The sequence below is a fragment of the Mytilus edulis genome, chromosome 1, assembly GCF_963676685.1.
Source record: "Mytilus edulis chromosome 1, xbMytEdul2.2, whole genome shotgun sequence".
NCBI classification, from domain to species: Eukaryota; Metazoa; Mollusca; class Bivalvia; order Mytilida; family Mytilidae; genus Mytilus; species Mytilus edulis.
In genome coordinates, this window is record NC_092344.1 from 100,893,021 (window position 1) to 100,908,911 (window position 15,891).

General features: G+C 30.9%; 1 protein-coding gene across 3 annotated transcripts in view; it reads left to right on the forward strand.

Annotated features, from left to right (window-relative positions):
- The window catches only part of LOC139516133 (laminin subunit alpha-2-like), a 104,324-nt gene that overhangs the window by 77,693 nt on the left and 10,740 nt on the right, over positions 1 to 15,891 (forward strand). For all 3 annotated transcript variants that reach the window (XM_071306024.1, XM_071306031.1, XM_071306015.1), the window contains 14 exons: positions 8 to 187; positions 805 to 959; positions 1,574 to 1,723; positions 2,958 to 3,109; positions 3,530 to 3,680; positions 4,667 to 4,791; positions 5,336 to 5,498; positions 6,444 to 6,597; positions 10,605 to 10,737; positions 12,286 to 12,409; positions 13,445 to 13,591; positions 14,027 to 14,166; positions 14,610 to 14,786; positions 15,058 to 15,363. In XM_071306024.1, the coding sequence (XP_071162125.1) occupies positions 8 to 187; positions 805 to 959; positions 1,574 to 1,723; positions 2,958 to 3,109; positions 3,530 to 3,680; positions 4,667 to 4,791; positions 5,336 to 5,498; positions 6,444 to 6,597; positions 10,605 to 10,737; positions 12,286 to 12,409; positions 13,445 to 13,591; positions 14,027 to 14,166; positions 14,610 to 14,786; positions 15,058 to 15,363 (2,257 nt within the window). The remainder of the gene's footprint in view (positions 1 to 7; positions 188 to 804; positions 960 to 1,573; positions 1,724 to 2,957; positions 3,110 to 3,529; positions 3,681 to 4,666; positions 4,792 to 5,335; positions 5,499 to 6,443; positions 6,598 to 10,604; positions 10,738 to 12,285; positions 12,410 to 13,444; positions 13,592 to 14,026; positions 14,167 to 14,609; positions 14,787 to 15,057; positions 15,364 to 15,891) is intronic.

Below are 15,891 nucleotides of genomic sequence, written 5' to 3' on the forward strand. Positions count from 1 at the left end.
ATTAAAGGTATCTCTGACAGAGCCAGGAGAGTTACAGATGGTGTAGCATTGATAGATAATAAAGTTCTCAGTTCACAAGCTAAGCTGAATGCTGTTAAAGATAAAATAGACAACAAGTTGTGGCCTAAATATAGAGAAATAAGAGACTTTACTGTGGAGGGATATATAACTGATACAAAAAATTCAAGTAAGTAGTCTTTTCTCTTATGCTTACTTATTTTCTTTACATTGTTTAAGTTTGAACCTTGGAAGCTGTTTTAGATATATAGCATATGCCTATAGTCTTCTGATTGGCTTTGATGGCTATTCTAATTACATTGGTGGGATGAGAAATCTTGTTCTTTAAAAATAATTTATTGTTAGAACACCAGCAGATATATGTCTGGTGAACTGTTGCAGGTCTTTTGGATTGAGCAGTAGAGTTGAGATGATTGAAATTGTTCCTGCCTTTTGAATTTATTGTTTCCACTACAACATAACTCTAGTAACCTTACAAATCATGTCTATATAGTCACTCAAATTTGTACAAATTCTTTTTTTTTTATAGAAGGTACAATGAAATGAATAGCTCTTTTTAATCTTGATTTCAGGGGTTTAATGAAAACTACTTCAGGCCACACATCATATTGTATCTTTTTCACAATGTCACTTTTAATATTTTAAACTTATGTCTATATCATGGATTGTCATTCAAATGACATGGATTGTCAAAATAAACAATGTTAGTTTCTGAGTTTTTGGAAAAGATTACTGCTACTATTAATGCAGAACTTAAAAGTAAAATTTCTACTTTATGTTGTTTAGTTGATATTGCAAGAAGGAACATAAATGGAATGGAAGCCATCATAGATGACGTAGAGGCAGCTCAAAACAGGACAAAAGATGCAGAGTCTAATATGATTGGTAAACTAAAACTACTGAAAGACAACATAGCCCAGGCTAGAGCACAGGCTGCTAAGGTAATAGACTTGTCTCATAACTACAGAACCTACAGTATATCTGTCTTATATTAGACAGAGGCAACACAGTGCTAGCTAGAAGGCACTTTAGACACACAATTAAATTACTTGTTTGAATATTAAGTAGATGCACTGATTTGATATTATTCTTCAGGTTTTAGTCATTTATGTATACCACATATAAAAAAAAACTGATGAAATGAATGTGTTTTGTAAAAAAATGATATAACATTGGATCCAGAAATTAAAAGTGATGTAAATTTAAAAAAAAAAGTATTATATTACAAATAGAATAGTCTTCAGAACCATATAGATTTATATCAATATTTATGTCTCTTTTTGTATAAAAGAAGGAATGTATGTTGTATTAGCTTTTAATTATTATTATATATCTCTATGATTATTTTTTTTAATTATACAAGCATATATATGGTATGGTTAGTGATTAAGAACTATGCTACAGTTTTGTATACTTTTGATCAAATCGATTTTCATTGTACAAGTATAGACTATTGTTTTTGAGTGGAATATCCTATTGTTGTTAGTATTTTAAATCTAAGTGAGTTGGAATACTAAATTGTTATTTGTATTGATATTATGTCTATGAATTACAGGTGAAAGTGTCATTGTTATCTGGAGGTAAATGTGCCAGATCCTACAGAGCAAAATATCAACAAGCAGCAACTAACAATATCAACTTTATCTTTAAAACTAATCAGACATCCCAAGACATGCTGCTTGTCTTAGTCCAAAAATCTACTCAGGTAACAATTTATTGGTTTTCACATCAACTTTTCAAAATTGCTTCAATTTACATTTGCAAACACAAATTTAACATATTACTGTCTCTCCTGTAAAAAAATATGAGATGAGAATTAGACCCTTCTTTTATAACCATGATTTTAAAAGTAGTTTGTACTATAAAGATGTTTGAAGGTCTTAATAAATACACATTGTTAAGTAACATCTTCTTCCATTTTATAGAGAATTAAAGTCTTAGCTCTCTTTTTCATGCTTCAGTAGCTTCAAAATTGTCATATCATTTAAATACAGCTTCAGTGATGCATTGGTAGTGTTCTCACCACAAATGCAGGAGGTCACGGGTTCAATCTCCTACTATTAAAGTCAATCCAAAGACTGACAAAATTGGTATTTGCTGCTTCTCCACTGATTGTGTGGTATTATGGATACGGAGCAAAGATGGGTCAGCTCATATTCAGACTAACATGTATGATGACATGTATGCTAACAAACTGTTACCTTGTGAAATACCAGGTTTATAATCTGGCCACGGCTGCTGAACTAGTACACATTGCAGTTTCATATTCATATCTCATATATTTTTAATTAGATATTTAAATAAAATCAATATCTTATCCACCACTGATATTTAAAACAAAGTTGCACTAGTATCACAGTTATATACATTACTAATATCTTAACAGCTAGTAACTGTTTCCAGATTTGGACTATAATAGTATTGATGGACAGATCAACATGTGTACAGAAAGATTTAACTACATTGTTAAAAACCTAACATGAAAAAGTGACTACTATTTAAGGAATGACTGTAATATTTTTTCTGTCTATGAAGAAATAACATTAAAAATTTGGTGCACACTGAATAACGCGCGTAGCGGGTTATTTAACAGTGTGCACCACATTTTTTATGTTATTTCGTATAGACAGAAAAAATATTACAGTCATTTCTTATAATTTAATGCTAAATTCCATTTTAAACCGTAGAAAACCATGAAAAAACGTTGATGATGTCACGGTCACATGACTAAATTATGTCTATGGGCTCATAACAAAATAACGTCAGCCAATCAGAAGACGTGTTACATCCAAAATTAAATTATAAAGTAATAATGATTAAAAGAAGTTAGAAATATGTACTTTCCATAAATTTACCACATTACAATAAGTTAGTTAACAATCATACTGCATTTTTTATAAAACAACATTTGTACTATAAATGTTTTGTAACCTCTCCAGGAATATCTGTCTGTGGAACTGATAAAAGGTTACTTGAGGTTTGGTTGGGATGTAGGGGATGGACCATCCATGGTCGATAGTCCCAGAAAGATTATTCACCAAGATGATGCTGTCAACGAAGTAGATAAATGGTATAAAGTTGAGGCACTCAGGTAAATGTTTTAGTAATTATCATGACACAAAAATACATGAACATTGTCTTCAATTAATCATGTTTGTTTCAAATGGTTGGTTTAAACCTTTTAGTGTTATTTTCCAAGTTGAAGGGCAATACAAAATTGTCAAGTCAATTTTCGCCTCCCTGGCAACTAGGAGCAGTCTGAGTGTCTAGTCAAACAACTTAAACAGATGACAGACATCTTCATAAAATAATAACATGTATTTAATTTATCTGTATGCAGTAGATGTATATTCTCACCATAAGTCACTGATTTATCTTGGACATACATTGTATTACTCTTATAAAATTGTCTGCTTTAATAATTAAGGCTATGCAAATTAATTTATTTGTGATTTCTAGTTATTGGAATTGTTTCATTGGTTTTTGGTGTCTCTAATGTTTTTCTTTGTAGAATACAGAATATAGGAATATTGAAAGTATCCCCTGTTAAAGATATGTTGAATGTAGAAGAAAGCAGAGCAGCATCTCCAGGAATTAAATCTACTCTAAAACTGGATGATACCACACAGTTGTTTGTATCTGGTACCCATATCAATCATGTTGTAAGTACACATCTCTGTCTGAATCTGGTTCCCATATTATTCATATTGTGAGTACATTCTCTTTCTGAATCTGGTACCCATATCAATCATGTTGTGAGTACACATCTCTGTCTTAATATGGTTACCCATATCAATCATGTTGTGAGTACACATCTCTGTCTGAATCTGGTTCCCATATTATTCATGTTGTGGGTACCCATCTTTCTTTTTATCTGGTACCCATATATATTGTATTATGAGTACACATGTTTGTTTCAATCTGCTACCCATATTAGAGGGGAGATAGGACCTTTATCGTGACTCCGGGATCGGATGTTTTTAAGCTCGGGTTTTCGGGATTGACCCTTTCGGGATCCGGGAATCGTTTTTTTTTTCGGATTTCGGGACATCGGGATTTACTTAATTTAAATTCGGGACCTCGGGAATTCGTTTTTTTAAGTCCGGGATTTCGGGATCAGGACCCCTCCTACCCCCCCCCCCCCCCCCCATATTAAACATGTTGAAGGTACACAACAGTTTGAATTTGGTACCAAAATTGAAATGAATCTATCGGTTAGACAAGTCCCCTTTATGGGGATCATAATAATGAAGATGATTCAATATCCCTATACATACATGAGTTCTTCTAGTTTTGAGGTTAAATTGATAGCAGTCTACATAAGAAAATCTTTAAAGGATATTGATGAGCAGGTTGATTTAACTAAAAGATGTTTACAAATGATATTCAATAATGAAAGGTTATAGAAATTACCCATAGCTGAAAAAATAATAGATCCAAAATTTGAATCCAATAAAAACACCTATCAACTGAATTCAGTCAAAATAAATTCTTATGGTTTATGAACACATATTTTTCACTTAGCACAGACTGTTATTCTTCTTTGTATTGTGTTAAAAAGTTAATAGGTATGGTCTTCTAGTGCACTTATCCTATATAATGCTCTTGTATGGTAATACCTCATGGTCATCATTTGTCTGTTTTTCAGAGACCCCCTATGGTTACCAATGGAAACTTTTCTGGTTGCCTAAGTGAACTTCATTTTGATGAGGCTCGTATAGGTCTACATGAATTCAAGACATCATCACCATTATGTGGTGGCTGTAGGGAGGCGTAAGTATACAATTTAACATTTCACTAAATTAGAATAACTAGGCCTTGAGTGAGAAAACTTCTACTTGACAGCCCTTTTAATTACTACACAGGTGAAATAGTATGGACTAATACAATCCTGAAATGGAAGAAAAATGCTATTTTCTTTCTTGCTTTCTTGACAGTACACAAAATTTTTACTGAATTATCTCCCCTGAATATTGACATTTATTTAGTTATTTCTGTTATTTATTCCTCATCATAGCTATGTAAAACAGAAATAATACATACTTACAAGTGATTGCATTGTTTAGAAATAAGTTTTATTTACAAATTTAAACTTCTTCAACAGCTATTCCTTACAGCTCACAAAATCAATGTATGCACATTAGATACACATTTTTGTGAGTTTTATGTAAATAATTTTAAGAAATACATTTTTTTTTATATAAGCTCACTTGAATTATTAAAAGAAAAAACATTACACCCCATTTTTGGTTAGGTTTAAAACTAAAAGCTTTGATATTGCAATCAAATTTAACTTACAACATGTACTTTATTTCAGCCCTACTGCTGCAGCATCAGCGACAACATTCCATTTCTTAGGATCAGGATACGCTTCTATACCCAAAATACCTAATTATAATAGTAGAGAATTCCAGATAAGTTTCCATTTCAAAACATTTTGGGCTAACTCGACACTTTTGTTTGCTGGAAATGAACAACTTGTAAGTGTACTGTAAACTGATATAAGAACAAATATCAATGTACTGTATATTGTTTAGAAAGTATTTAACCCTATTGTAACATTATAGGATCCATGTTTCTATCATACTAAATAGTTTTTTTTATCTTTTTTTTATCCAGTTATCCTCTGCACCCCCTTTTAGTGTTAGTATTTTTGTTGTCAAATTAAACTCATAGCCTTATCCAGGCTTAATTGATAGGAATGAACATCCTTATAATTAATTATCCTCTGATAAGATTAAAATTGCAATCTTTAATAGACATTGGTTAGATTTATTTATTATTATCTCATTTTAAATTTTTGATCAGTAAAAATCAGTTTGTTTGTTTTCATGTTGGCGTTGAATGCCACTTTTAGGGACCTAGAATATATTAATGCAGCCATTTTTTATTGATGGAAGAAGACCAAGAGGAACCATGACCTTCACCGGGAAAACTGTCAATTAAGATTGGAGTCACCACAAAATAAAAGGAAGTGATTGATTATTTTTATGGGAGTATCAACCCTTTGAATTGTGAAAATAAGAACTATACTGAAAAAGGATATATTGAATCATCAGAAACACTATACATCACAACAGACCAATCTTCTTAATGGATTGTGCTGTATTGATGTCAGATCTTCACATCAACAATATTTGGGACTCATATCAAAATCAGCTGCAAGAGATTATTTTTCAGTCTAAGTTGCTTTTGTAAGATGCATTGGTATATTTTGGGTGATCATTGGCTGATCAGTTGCATTGTTGTGACATTGTTGTTTGTTTGTAAGATAAGAACATTTAATGAATTAGTTCTTATAGGAATAGATTCAGAAGTACTATTTTTGACTTAAAATTAAAAAAGTGTCCCAACTGCAATAATGGTAATAATGAGATTGTCCAGATTTGATCACTAGTAAACCATCTAGTGTATTTACTTTTCAGGGTGACTTTTATTACTTAGGTTTAGAGAACGGAAAGTTGGTATTACAGATATATACTGGTGGTGTGACATTTTGTAGGCTGTCCTTATCAGAAAACCTTGAATATAACAATAATAAATGGCATTTTGTGGTAGCAGACAGGATTGATCGACAGGGTATATCTCATGTTTTATGTCACCAAATTATGACTGTTATGACTAACAATTTACACCCTTGTTTTATAGTGTCATAAAACAATGAAGGAAAGTATTGACACATTTTCAAAGAATCAGATTTTAGGCAAATTAAGATTTATTTAAAGACAATTTTTAATAAAATTAATAAAAGAAATAAGATTTATCCATTCCGTCAATACTTAAAACAATTCACCTTTTTTCACTTTTTTCATCTTTGGATACATTGTAATATAGATTTTGTATGGAAGACAAAGAAATAGACTATTCATTATTTTCCAATGAAATTTTGAAAGCAAAACTGAAATTTCTTAATCTTAGAAATAGTGTCAATACTTTTTAAAGCACATTGCTTGCAAATCCAAATATATTTGGCAGCTTAGAATGTATTTTCTTTTAGTCATATTTGTAGATCTAGAAATAAGCTTAGAATCCTCGCTTTTGGAATATTCTACATTGCTAGATGAAAAAAAGTCATTTCTAAATCTGATTTTAAGCAAATATATTTGGATTAGTGTGGTGTTTGAGAGGTATATATTAACTAATGATTGTATGTTTTTTTTCTAATCCTTAGATCCACATGAGTAATTGTCATCACTTTGCATCCATCATCGTCAATCACACTTTTTTTTTACAACTGTGAAGCTGTTTTTGTGAATTAGGGCAAAGCTTCAATATATATTTATTTGGGTCTTCTGAATTTACTGTAACAATCCAAACAGCTTCTTTCTTTTATTCTTCCTTTAAATTTATTTGCATTATTCATTGATGAACAGATAAAGCATTTTATCTATGAATTCATGAAGTTGGGAATTGTCTTGATGTTTGAAATGGTTTCATACTTTTCTTAGCTACAAGTCAGTTTCCAGTATTGTTCTTCTTGTAGACTGTTATTTGAAAACTGTCAATAATTTTTTTATAGATTTAAAGTGTTTCAGATTTTTGTTTTCATCGTTTTGTATACATTTGAGTTTTCCACTGATTAAGAAAACAATACATAGAGTAAAGTACACAAAAATCTGGGTTAACCAATTACATACATTTTAAAATAGATTTGATCTATGTTAATCCATTATTTGTAAGCAATAGATCACAATAATAACCAAGATGAGCATTACAGACTCTTTGGGTCCTCTAGTTATTCCTATAAATAATTAACAAATAACAATTCATATTCTACCCTACTATGCATGTTAATTTCAGGGAGATTTCATATCTTTAGAGAGTGTTAATGGCAAACTGGTCCTGCAGTTTTACTTGGGTGGCATCACCTATGCACGTGCAGAAACAAACGGAACATATACTAATAATTCATGGGTTTATGTACTTGCTGATCGTGTAGACAAAAGGGGTATTAACAAAGTGTGCATAATATATACACCGCTTACTATATCTGCTTTGGATTATTTAAATATAAAAAATATATACTTCATAATATTATTAAAAAAGAATTGTAAAAAAGTTTTTGAAAAAAGTTTTATGCAGAGATATAATCAGATTTAGAAGTGATATAATGTATTTTTTGTAGATTGTTTCCCTTTAATGGCATCTATCAGATTATCATAGCTACGATTCATCAATGTTATACATTCTGATCATATTGGTTAATTTTTGGCTAATGATTTTTATACGACCGCAAAATTTGAAAAAATTTTCGTCGTATATTGCTATCACGTTGGTGTCGTCGTCTGCTTCGTCGTCGTCGTCTGCGTCGTCGTCGTCGTCCGAATACTTTTAGTTTTCGCACTCTAACTTTAGTAAAAGTGAATGGAAATCTATGAAATTTTAACACAAGGTTTATGACCACAAAAGGAAGGTTGGTATTGATTTTGGGAGTTTTGGTCCCAACATTTTAGGAATTAGGGGCCAAAAAGGGCCAAAATAAGCATTTTCTTGGTTTTCGCACTATAACTTTAGTTTAAGTTAATAGAAATCTATGAAATTTTGACACAAGGTTTATGACCACAAAAGAACGGTTGGGATTGATTTTGGGGGTTTTGGTTTCAACAGTTTAGGAATTAGGGGCCAAAAAAGGGCCCAAATAAGCATTATTCTTGGTTTTCGCACAATAACTTTAGTTTAAGTAAATAGAAATCTATGAAATTTAAACACAAGGTTTATGACCATAAAAGGAAGGTTGGTATTGATTTTGGGAGTTTTGGTCCCAACAGAATAAGGGGCCTAAAGGGTCCAAAATTAAACTTTGTTTGATTTCATCAAAATTGAATAATTGGGGTTCTTTGATATGCCGAATCTAACTGTCATGACTGTGTATGTAGATTCTTAACTTTTGGTCCCGTTTTCAAATTGGTCTACATTAAGGTCCAAAGGGTCCAAAATTAAACTTAGTTTGATTTTGACAAAAAATGAATTAGTTAGGTTCTTTGATATGCTGAATCTAAAAATGTACTTAGATTCTTGATTATTGGCCCAGTTTTCAAGTTGGTCCAAATCGGGGTCCAAAATTAAACTTTGTTTGATTTCATCAAAAATTGAATAAATGGGGTTCTTTGATATACCAAATCTAACTGTGTATGTAGATTCTTCATTTTTGGTCCTGTTTTCAAATTGGTCTACACTAAAGTCCAAAGGGTCCAAAATTAAACTTAGTCTGATTTTAACAAAAATTGAAATCTTGGGGTTCTTTGATATGCTGAATCCAAAAATGTACTTAGATTTTTTATTATGGGCCCAGTTTTCAAGTTGGTCCAAATCAGGATCTAAAATTATTATATTAAGTATTGTGCAATAGCAAGTCTTTTCAATTGCACAGTATTGCGCAATGGCAAGAAATATCTAATTGCACAATATTGTGAAATAGCAAAAAAATTTTTAATTAGAGTTATCTTTCTTTGTCCAGAATAGTAAGCAAGAAATATCTAATTGCAAAATATTGTGCAATAGCAAGATTTTTTTTTAATTGGAGTTATCTTTCTTTGTCCAGAATCAACTTAAATCTTTGTTATATACAATATACAATGTATATTCACTTTTTACTACCAACTGATAAATTAAAATAATCTTTACCATTCAGTGATAACAAGCAGTTTTTTTACATCTTAATATTTTATGATGTATTTAAATGAGTAGTTATTGTTGCAAACTCCATTAGAAATTTTAATTGAGATTAGTTTTGGAATAAGGGAAAGGGGGATGTGATTAAAAAAATTGGGTTCAATTTTTCTCATTTGAAATTTCATAAATAAAAAAGAAAATTTCTTCAAACATTTTTTTGAGAGGATTAATATTCAACAGCATAGTGAATTGCTCTAAGAGAAAACAAAAATTTTAAGTTCATTAGAACACATTCATTCTGTGTCAGAAACCTATGCTGTGTCAACTATTTAATCACAATCCAAATTTAGAGCTGAATCCAGCTTGAATGTTGTGTCCATACTTGCCCCAACCGTTCAGGGTCCAACCTCTGCGGTCGTATAAAGCTACGCCCTGCGGAGCATCTGGTTTTTTGTTACGAAATACGTCTTTAATTTTTCATTCACATTTTTATGATATGTAATATATTGCATTTTAAAATTTAAATTTTTTTTTTTTTTTCTATGATGCTTATACATATGACAAGCATGCATGAATCTAATACATATCATCATTCTTTCTACAATCTTGTCTTTTGCATCAACTTGAAATTGATATATCACTCTGTCAACTTTGCCAATGTAGAATGCTAAACTATTCATGAAATTTCTTTACATTCGTGACTTAATATGATTTATAAATGAATTGTAAGCTGTATAGAAATCAGTTGTTAAACAAAAAAATCATGAATGTAATTTACCTTTGAATATCATATATCAAGGGAAATGTATTATGACAATAGTATAATTAATGCTTATTAGCCCTTCCTACCAACCAGTTTATCATTTTAAATCTGATTTTATTTGAAAAAGCAGGTGGATTATTGTTTCAATAGCATACATTATTTCTTCTTTTTGACTTTTTGCCCTAACTTATAAATTATATTTTGATATTAGCTTTGTTACAAGTTGGCGAGGAGAGGATAACATGTGAGGCCCCTGGTTCAAACAATGGTTTAGATATACTTGGAAGCAAGTTTTATTTTGGTGGATATCCAGATAGTGTTGACACTACAGAATTCAAAAAGAGGTAGGTATTAAATTAAAATTTTTATTTTCAATCAGGCAATTGTTTACATTTGATATTTAAGAATCTTTTGGCAAGTTTTATTTGGTCTTGTCCATTCAGGGTCTGTCCAAATACACATCAATACTTAGAGACCATTTCACTTAAAGCTTTCATACTTTGAAAGATTTTTTGTTATCTTGCCTTTCTTTAACCATGCTATATTGTCAGATTGATTTGATAATTTCAATGACAGTTATGAGACTATTTTATTTTAATATGATAACAATGATAGCTTGTGAATTCAAGTCCTTTGAGTCTGTTTGACAGATACATGTAGCTATGGCTCACTTTCTAATATAGAATTTTGCTATATTTTTTTATAAACAAACTTTATCCTATACTTATTAGAAAAATGAAACCAAAAAATGGGGTCACCGTTGATTTAAGCTCACAATCTGCCTCCGAAAGAAGCATACATTTTTGTTAATGTCCTTTTTTTCTGTTGAACTAATACGAGAAATAGAGGTAATATCGAAATAAAAAAATAACGTAATTACAGAAATCGCTCAAATTTTAAAATTATTTAGTTTATTTACAGCTTATTTGAAAACAATAATAAAAAACATAGGTCAACTATGTGTTAAAAAAGATATTTCAATTTTAATGCCAATAAATGGCATTTTTGGACCAAAGGGAGATAATTTGGTGCTTTTTCAATGATATAAACATTTTAAAAGTCATCTGGGGCCAAACGAAATCGATTTTTTTGGTTGATTTTTGTACCATATCATAAAGTAATAACTAATAGTGTAATAAATAAAATTTGTAATGAAAAAACAAATGTTTAATTTTTTGCTAAAAATTTTGTACCTGCGAGCCTCCTTAAGTGTGAAATATTGCCATATGGAGTAAAAAAAGTTTGTCAAACACTTCCAAAAGAAAAATTATTTTGTGTCTTAGAATTTCTGGTATGTATAACATAGGTTAAAAAAAAAGAAAAGAAGATATGGTATGATTGCCAATGAGACAACTCTCCACAAGATACCAAATGACATAGAAAGTAAAATTTATAGGTTGCCGTACAACCTTCAACAATAAGCAAAGCCCATACCACATAGTCAGCTATAAAAGGCCTTAAAATGACAAATAGCTAGACTTTTTCTGTAAAATATTGATGGTCCTGAAAAGGACTGTTTACAAGAGATATCCTCTGAACTAGATGACTTTGTAAACATTGTTTGATCTTGATTCCTCATTACTTGATGGACTTCTTATTTGGCTGTTGTGGTTTTGTTTACAGGCGTCAATCACAACATTTTAATTGGAGTTGGATCTTGCAAAACCAAGGGGCTGACAAGGTTTTCCACTGGGGAGTAAAAGGGTTTTTCAAAGTTGGATTCAAATTCTCATGATTATTCACCACTCCAGCAAAATTTTGAAAAAATATTGAAATTAAACTATGTCATGTGATTCTGTATTAGCCAATCAAATAATAACTATATAATGTAAGGTATGATATTTATTATCTGTTGTGCCTTGTAAAATAGATATTTATGATTTTTATTGCAGGGGAACCATTATCAACACCAAATTTTTAGGCTGTATGAAAGATATTCAGTACCAAGGATCCCGAAATAGGGTGGACCTGTTACAAGAGGAGATTGTGGGGGTACAAGCAGGATGTCCAGATGAGGTAGCCAAATACATATATACCTATGAGGGTCCCTCCTCTGTAGGATGAACATATGTTGAATCCATATTTTGCCTCTACTGCTGTTTTTCATGATGAAATATATCCTGTTAGACAAGTAGAATCAAATAAGTGCAAAATGCATTTTTATATGATTAGTATAACTATGTACAAACTTGTATTACAATAATTATTGAAAATTAAGAATGAGTATAACTACTTTTGTAATTGTTCAACATTGTATTTTAAAAAAAAATCATTAAAATCGCTTTTTGGGGTAAATTTTGATTTGTAATTATGTTTGTCTTTGTTGAAAATGTTACTTAGTATGAAATTCAAAACAGTGTAGCTGTGGCCATTGATTGACACATTAAAATCATTCATTGACTGGGACAATTTAGGTGAACGTTTGTATGTAACGACCAATGCTCACTATGTACTTTTTAAAGACACTTAAACTATGGGGTCACCAAAGGTTCTCAACACCTAAATAAAGTAATTCGAAAAATTAATCAGAAATAACACGATATTTTGATTTATATCAATTATATAAATCAAAACACAAAGGTTATTCCTGATTAATTTTTCGAATTATTTTATAATTAAAGGCGTTAAGAAACCTTTGTTGACCCCACAGTTTAAATGTCTATCGTAGGTACGTCATGAACAGTGGTTGTTACAGACAAACGTTCACGTAAATTGTCCCAGTCAATGGATGATTTTGATGGGTCAATCAATGGCCACAGCTACACTGTTTTGAATTTCATACTATTATTCTGTATTAATTGGTTCTCTTATACTGGAGATGAAAAATTGTCTTGCAACACATACTATTTTATATATAAACACACATAATTCATATGAAGAAAAGGTATCATGTAATGGAGAATATTACATAATGCCAAGAATTTGTGAAAATAAAGTAAGTGAAGTTTTTTGTAAGTTTTTTTTAAACTTCAGATTCTGAGAATGTTGATTGATATCTTAAGTTTGTAAGAACAATAATCATATCTAATAATTTCAATTTCTTTGTTTCAGGGTTACAGAATTATTGGTTTCTATGGGAAAGGTTATGCCTACTACAAAGCTCAATCACTTCTGGAGAGTCAAGGGGGGATTACTCTGTCTTTTAGAACTATGAGACCAAATGCTTTATTATTGTTGGCCAGAGATGTGGATGACAGGGTTAGTATGAGAAACGATAATGAAAAAAAAATCAGTTTTCAAGGGGAAAAGTGGCAATACTAATACAAGTTATTTTAATATAGATACATGTATTGTAAATGGTGGGCTAGAATGTTATTTACTAGACCGCAAACCGTTTTTTAGGAAGATAAATTGCACTGAATGTCTCATTACAATGATCAATAACTGTTGTTTATCCATTGAAGAATAGAACATAAGTTTAAAATTAGAAACTCTTTATGATTAGCTGTCTCAGTGGTCTCGAGGTACAATGTAGTGTACTTGGAGGTTGTTGGATTCCGAGCCTAATAAATGAAAATTGTATTTGCTTCTTTTCTGCCAAGCACACAACATTAAAGGAGTTTAAGAGAAAAAACTGGGTGGCTATTTTAAATGTTAGTTAAAGTATATGTTTGTCTTGTATCTTTGTTTCAGAATTATTACACCTTAGCTTTAATAGATGGTAAGATAGAGGGAAGATTTAGTGGTAATTCTATACCACAGATAATTACATCACTAGGAACGTACAATGATGGCAGAACACATACTGTTGGAGTTCTTAAGAAAAATAGAATGTGAGTATATTAGGGTGTTTATGCAATTACATCAGATTTAATATTGGACTTGCTGTGACACTTTATGACCAGACATTATTGTTAATTTTAGTTATTTTGTGTGTGTCAACTTTTCAATTTTAAAGATATTTCTTTTTACCAGCTTCTCCAAAGGCAAGATTAGGTCTAGAATTTTTTCAAGATGTTGTTACAGAATTGGCCTTTTCAGAATCTAAAGGACTGTGGGTAAACTCATTGTTCGTACACCAAAATGAAAATAACGTTACATCATTGGATGGATTTCCTTTGTTTAGAACGTTTTTAACCAATCACAATGTTTTGGTGTACACTTTTTAAAGTATTACCCAAAATGCATTAGATTCTGAAACGGCGAATTGCAAAGGTGAACTTTCCTATTTTGCTGGGTATAACCAACACTCATCATGTTATTTCTCTTTATACAGGATTACAGTGTATGTTGATGACGTGTTTATTGGGGAGAAAACATTACCTGCTGGTATAACAACTATTGATGTCACACAGCTGTACCTTGGTGGCATAGGACTGCCTACCAGCCAAGATTTAGCTCCAAATTTTGAAGGATTGTATGGGTGTATGAATGATGTTGTTATCAATGGAGAGTGAGTTCTATAATTATAAACTTTCTGAAAAAAACCTGTATTCTGAAAATGTATGAAAATTTATTAGATTTAAAAAGGTTTCTTATAAAAAAAAATTATGGCATTAAAACACATGATTACCTGTTAAACGAAAAAAAATTAACTAATTTTTACAGAGTTTTCAATAAAATTCTGTGAAATTGTCTTTCTTTTATAAAGGCAAACAAAATGCTGGTAATAGATTTTGATTGTTTTCAACTGGTGATATACAAGATCTTTTCTTTTTCTTCAGAATATTGAATTTAAATACAGATGTGTTTGAGAATGCTGATGTTGGAAGATGTTCTATCCCAGAACCTCCAGAAGATAACAGCCAAAATTTGGATCGCCGTACCACACCAGTATCAGTCACTCCTGCCGTTACTCCAAAACCTGTTACTAGATCAGCACAGGTTATACCAACTACTAGTAGTAGTACTCCTGGATGTGCTGTACATTCTGCTCTAGCTCTTGATCCATTCATGCTAACCTTTGGTAATGAGGAGGGAGATAGTTATGGTGAAATAAGTAATATAGCCAAGAATCATATCAACGTTAGGTAAGGAAACTAAAGTTCCATAAAAATGAGTAATATAATTAAGGTCCTTATGGATGTTCAGTAAAAACATGGTTCCAAATGGTCAAATTATCTGCTTACGTCTAAAACTTTTTTTTTATAAATGTCTGTCTATGAATTTCATAGAAAAGACTGCAGTATTTTTATTTGATTAAGAAAAGATTCGATAATTTATCTGACTTGTTTGTCTGAACTTAGTTTCACTAAAAGGAGACACACTTTTCTAGTTATAAAAGTGACCTTACACATGATATCTTTAAGCTTTTTGATAGCTGTAACATTTATGATTCTAATTAATATTTCTGAAAAAAGCCAAGGCAGATAACTCTGTATGACCAAAAACATTTTAAGATCATCATGTCTACATCAGATTGTTATTAACCTTATTTCTGTCTTTTCACTTACCACAAGTAGAATTCAGTACAAAATGCATTTGATTGTGAGGACGCACAGCTCTGACATTATAATCGATTAACTTTATATTTAGTGATGAAACAAGTATAAACAGAA